The sequence below is a fragment of the Trichechus manatus genome, unplaced genomic scaffold (genome assembly GCF_000243295.1).
Source record: "Trichechus manatus latirostris isolate Lorelei unplaced genomic scaffold, TriManLat1.0 scaffold00028, whole genome shotgun sequence".
NCBI lineage: Eukaryota > Metazoa > Chordata > Mammalia > Sirenia > Trichechidae > Trichechus > Trichechus manatus.
This window is the reverse complement of record NW_004443964.1, coordinates 17,385,128-17,391,127: the sequence shown is the minus strand read 5'-3', so window position 1 is coordinate 17,391,127 and position 6,000 is coordinate 17,385,128. Positions and strand designations below refer to the sequence as shown.

General features: G+C 47.5%; 1 protein-coding gene across 1 annotated transcript in view; it reads right to left on the bottom strand.

Moving 5' to 3' along the window:
- The window catches only part of ERN1 (endoplasmic reticulum to nucleus signaling 1), an 82,169-nt gene that overhangs the window by 808 nt on the left and 75,361 nt on the right, over positions 1-6,000 (bottom strand). Inside the window, exons 18-21 of the mRNA XM_004374214.2 lie at positions 4,739-4,886; positions 3,517-3,644; positions 1,088-1,211; positions 572-639 (exon numbers count right to left, since the gene is read on the bottom strand). Coding sequence (XP_004374271.2) covers positions 572-639; positions 1,088-1,211; positions 3,517-3,644; positions 4,739-4,886 — 468 coding nt within the window. The remainder of the gene's footprint in view (positions 1-571; positions 640-1,087; positions 1,212-3,516; positions 3,645-4,738; positions 4,887-6,000) is intronic.

The window sequence follows — 6,000 nt, the reverse complement described above, 5'->3', positions numbered from 1 at the left end:
GCCCTGTGTGGGAAGTTGCCGTAAGGCCCTGAGACCAGGCCCTGTGTGGGAAGTTGCCCTGAGGGTCCCCATTTCAGATGTGTTTATACCGTGGCGTTTCAGGCAGCCTGTTATTACTAGTTGCCGTCAAGTCAATTCTGATTCACAGCAACTCTGTGTGTGAACAGCAGAACTGCTCCATAGGGTTTTCAAGGCTGTGACCCTTTCAGAGGCAGATCACCTGGCCTTTCTTCTCAGGTGCCTTTGGGTGGTTTCGAACCACCAACCTTTCGGGTAGTAGTTGAGTGCTTAACCAGGGGCCCCATCAGGCAGGTAGAAGCACCATGAGAGTCAGCAGAGACTGACCATGAAGGACATGGGAATCAGAGAGGCCGCTCTCACAAAGCTTAATTCCTTACCTCAGCGTCCTTAAAGAGAAAACAGTGCAAGGGAAGAAACGGCCTCTAATGTGTCAAGCCCAGCTAGGGCCTCCCAGCCTTGGCAATGTCAGAATACAGTGTGGGCAATGGGAGGGGGGTGTCTGGCTGCTGCCACCCACGGCCCCACCCCAGTATTCACACAAACCCTTTACCTTATTTCTCATGGCTCGGAGGAGATCCCTGACAGAGCCACCCTTGTAGGTCCTGAATTTACGCAGATCTAGAAAAAAAATCAAGGAATGCAATGGTTAAGCAAATGACAAATAACCAAACAAACATTTTAAAAGAAAACAAGTCCTGGGGCTGCTAGGGATTAAGCAATCAGACAGAAAGGCCACAGAACTCCTCGCAGGAGCAGAGCACCCAAATTGAACCTGAGGGGATGCTATCTGAATCCCATCTCCTGAATGCACCCCTGGTCAGAAACCACCACCTATTTTTCCAAACGCAGCACGACACCTACCATGAACTCATCACCCTAGGAGACAAAAATGAGACCCATACAAGTATGATAGTCCTGTCGGTATCTAAACCACAAGGCACTCCCAGAAAATGGCTCTAACCCTATACGTGGTATTTGGAGCCCAGAGAGCCCGATTCCTTCCTGGGAACAGTTGCTGCCTTTGAAACGCTTCTGCTCTTGCATCTGGGGGCTTCAGTGCGCTCACCTGTCTGGAGAGGGACGGTGATATTCTCCCTCCAGTCCATTTTCACCACAGCTCTTCCACCTTTCTCTAACTGCTTAACAATCAGGCCATCTAGGGACTCCTTCTCAATTCGGTCACTCACGTCCTGGGAGGGAGACAAGAGTGGCATATGGTGGTTGGGGTTCTAGAGATGCTGAGAGCTGGAGAAGAGATGTGCTAAGTGACAGAGTGGTCACTGCTGTGTGAGTGAGAAGGGGGCCGACAGCACCCTTGGCCTCAGAGCTGGGCAGCACACACCCTGTATTCCCTCCGCCCCTAAATCCATTAACTTCTTTCCCGGTGCAGCAGCGTGTCTTGCTCACTGGGCACGGCCTGCACAGACCCTCACAGTAACAGAGGGGGCCGTCACAGACACACACTGGTACACAGACCCCAAATGCATCACCTGGATTTCACACACGCATACACATGCTACACGCTACACAGAGCCACACGTGCAATCTATATTTGTCAGTAAACCAGAATTTTAAAAAAGCTCAATATTAACTTACATCCTGAGCTTTGTCTACCCGTTGAAACAGGATATGCTCAAACTCATAACTGGTAGACAGTCGTCACTCCTCATTTGGACATTAGAAACGACAGGTGAAGCCAAATCTTCTTTTAAAGGCGGGAACTTGGTGACATGCATATGGGCTCTGGGTTCAAACCGTGCTCCATGTTTGAGTGCCCTGAGCCCCCATCAGTCAGATGGGCCAACAGTTAAAGAAACAGAGTGATGACTCCATACACATTACCATCAAGCCGTCTGATCAGACCCATCGTCTTCTTTCTTTGATAAAGCCAAAGCCAGACTGGCTGAACCTCTGCCTTGCAACTGCTAGAGAAAGCCTCAGATTGTCCCCAGATTGTCCACTCGGGTACACTGGGGGACACGTGGTTCTGAGCTGCAAAGCCATTACAGTTAGTTGCTAAGGATGGGATCCGGGTGTGTTCCTAAGACATACGACTTAGAGATCCTATGAATTTATTAAGTCCTAACCTAAGCTGCAGTGAAGTTCCTTCTGTGTGAAGTTTATTCCTGTTCTGTATTTTGGCATCATTGCTGTTTTCAGAAGTCCCTTGGAAACACCTAGACTTCAGAATTTTAATGTTATCTTACCGCCCACGGAACATAATTATCAATCCTGATGTACTGGTTGCCATGAAAAATTGCATTAAATCCTCCCCCTCTGCCCAATCCATCCACATAGATACTAAGCATCTGCCATGTGCCGGGCAGTGTCCTCGATGTTGGGGACACAGCCGCGAACTACGCAAACGTTCCTGCCTTTAAGGGACTCACCTTCCAGGGGATTCCCTATGGTTAAGGCCCCAGTCAGACTCCAGGACAGCGTGACATCACATCTAAATCATGGTGCTCACCAAGGTCTTCTGGGGCCCAGCCCTGGGGAAGAAACACTGCCCCACGGGCCTGCTCTTTCATGCAGGAAGGCTGGGTAGGAGGCATTTTGGATGAGTCATGCTGAACTCAGCCAGTTCAAGAAACACATACTCTTTCCACAAAGCCACCTGGCAATGCCACAAAACCTTAAAACAGTCAAGCCCTCAAAAAAGTCCATATCCGTTGATCCTATCATTTACCTTCTTGGAACTGATCTTAAGCAAAAATAGATCTGGACAAAAATTGGGTAAAAGATAATTTAAAAAAAAATCCAATATAAAGAAATGTTTAAATTATGAATGTTGGATGAAATTATATGATGTCTGGGATTTGCTTCAAAATAACCCAGGGTGGGAGAAGATGGAGATGGGTTAATAACAGTTGAAGCTGGGTAATGGATACATGGGAGTTCCTTATAGAATTCTCTTTATGTTTATAAGGTGCCCTGGTGGCATAATGGTTAAGTGGTCGGCTGCTAAGTGACAGGTTGGGGGTTTGAACCCACCTAGCAGCTCTGCAGGAGATAGACCTGGTGATCTGCTTCCATAAAGATTACAGCCAAGAAAACTCTATGGGGCAGTTCTACTTTGTCACATTGGGTCATCAGGAGTTGCGATTGACTCGATGGCAAATTCTACTTATGTATATATATTTGAATTCCTGTAATATCACGTTTGAAAAATCATGGCACATCCCTATGATACTGTGCTTTTGATTGTGGCAATACAAAGGCTCTGGATTAAACTTTTAAAACTTTTCAACATGGAAAAATACTTAAAATATGTACACACACACACACAAAGATTCAAAACTGTATATATAGTTTGATATCCCAATTACATTTTTATGCATGTGAAGAAAATATACTGAAATGTCAACTATGGTTATCTCTCAGTTATGGGATTAGATGATGGGTCATTTGTTTTACTCTTTGTCCTTTCCTGTATTTTCAAAATCTACAAGCAGTTACATGAAGGTTATTGATAAAGAAAATAGTCATCTTTACCTGGAAGAACTGGAGCTGCTTTTCCAGGCCCCAGAAGAAGGGGTGTTTGAGCACGTGCTTCGCCGAGGGGCGTTTCTGAGGGTCCATCGCGATCATTTTCTCTATTAATTCACGCGCAATGACGTCTTCTATCAAAGGAGGAAAATCAAGAGGCAACTCATTATTCCCAACCTATTATTCCCAACCTAACGCTAAAATGAAATACCCAAACCCTGAAGTATCTGCCTGCATGGCTCTCAGCTCAGCAATTCTACTGACAGGCATTCATTCCAATAACACAATTACCAATGGACACAAAATGGCAGCTACAAAGGACAGTCCTCACTGCACTGTTTGTGAAAAGAAGGATGGGAATGTCCAGTATGGGAGGCTTGGGTAACACTGCTGTGCTCCACTTCCTGGTACTGTGAGCCACTAAAATGACACTGCCGCTGAATGTGTACTGACAGAGAGAGAGCCAAACCGAAGTAAAAAAAAAAAGCATGTTGCAAAACAGTATGTACTATTTAACTCCACTTCTTCTAAAAATATACTTATGTCCCAATAAATGCTCAGAATAATATATACAATGGTATGAATAGTCATCACTGCATAATGGAATTATCCGCCTGTATGCTAAGGAATCAGGAAAAGAAACTGATAAGCAAAGTGGTTAGTTTTAATTTTTTCAAAAGGTGGCACTGGGGTGTCATGGCCCAATTATAACCCAGGAAACCCGAAGTTGGGAAGACAGGCTTGTTGATTCCATCTGGAGAGTGAGGCCAAAGCTCCTTCTCTGTCCCCCAGCCCAGTGCAGCCTGCACCTGCCTACCACTGTCCCTCACTAGGAAAGTCCACTTTATGGAACATGGACAATGCCTTCTCAAACTTCTGTGCTGGAAGAGACCTCAGATTATTTGACCTTCACAGGTGAAAGCTGGAAAACAGAAGTCCCCAAGGGGGCCCTTCCCAGGTCACACAGGTAACTGGGTAACCTGAAGCAACCTCGGCGCTCCTGCAGCAAGCTGGAGAACTGGCATGAGGAGGTGGCACTCCAAAGATAACCCTGCCCAGCCCTCCACCAGCTTTGACAAATGCGTTGTCAGTTTCCTGAGGCCAACAGGGTGAGTGCTGGGAAAGAAGGGCTTCTGGAAGCACGGACGTGGCACCGTCCCAATCCCTCTGCAGTGGCCTCTCAGGCAGCTGAGGAGTCGCCCTGATGCCCCCACCCCTGCCCACTCACCATGCTTCTCTGGGTGTAAGCAGTCGAGGCTGTAGGCACCCAGGAGGATGTTTGCTTGCCGCTGCAGGGACTTGCCAAAAGGGTGGCTGCCTTCAGATATCACATAGTAAAAGACACAGCCTGCAGAGAAGATGTCCACTGTGTAGGTCTGCAAAGAAACAGCGTGAGAGGCCTTTCAGAGGATTCTCATTCTCCTTCAGCAACCAGGGAGGGAGGAGTGCTGCCCTACTTCTTCCACCTTGAAGAGGTCTTGGGAGAATCAGCGAACATATGTGGAGAGCTCACAGCAGCGCTGGGTACCCCGCAGGTGCCACATGAGAGTGAGTGGTCACTAGATAGCCCCAGATGTGCCCAGTACCTGCTCGGCCTTGGCTTCCTCACATGTACATTGAGGACGATGATGGGGTTGTTGTGAAGACTGAATGAATTAATATGTGAAAATGGTTAGTTAAACTAAGATCAGCCTACAGAAGCACTCACCTTGTTGTTATTCTTTGCCCTACCGGAGCTCCTGGCTGCCTAACTCCTTGTAGGCAGGGATTTCTCTGTGTTTGCTTCCTTGTGGTATCCCCAGAGCCTAGGCCCAACAATGCCTGTACACAGTCGGCATCAAAACTCGGACAGACGAATGAATAAAACTATTTCTGGTTCAAAAACAGCCAGAGAAAAAAGCTATTTGGTAAGTTTCCAATGGGATCATTTTGGAGGTCACCTGATAACATCTGTCGCTTATCCCATGAAACGGTTGCATGTCCACAAAAGAGCTCCCCTTTAGGAGTATGTGCACGTGTGACTTCTAGCTTGTCCACAGAAAGTACAAGGAATAAGGAGTGGTCCCTATTGCTAGGCTCCTCCAGAGGCCACGAGGATCTAGCGAGAGAAAGCCAGGGGCTTGTCGCCTTCCACGCTGGAGAAAGCAAATACCGTACTTTCTTTTAGCTTCAAACCAGCCGTGTGGGGCAAACAAGAGGAAATGTTACCATCCCCAGAAGAAGACATGGGCAGAAAAGTTCAATGACAAGCCCAGGGTCACTGCTGGAGAGTGACAAACCGGGACAAGACTCAGGTTGTCTACCTCATCAGAATTTTCCTCACGGAGGTGACAGACTCGAGACAGGAGGCACACATTCACCACAGCTGAAGCTCAGACCTGACTGCTGCTGCACCTACTCACTATATCATTCTAGGCCCCCTCACTTTCTGCAGCCTATGCTGCCGGAGGTCCCAGCTAGGGGGCGCTTTTCCCACCAGTCCATTTCCAT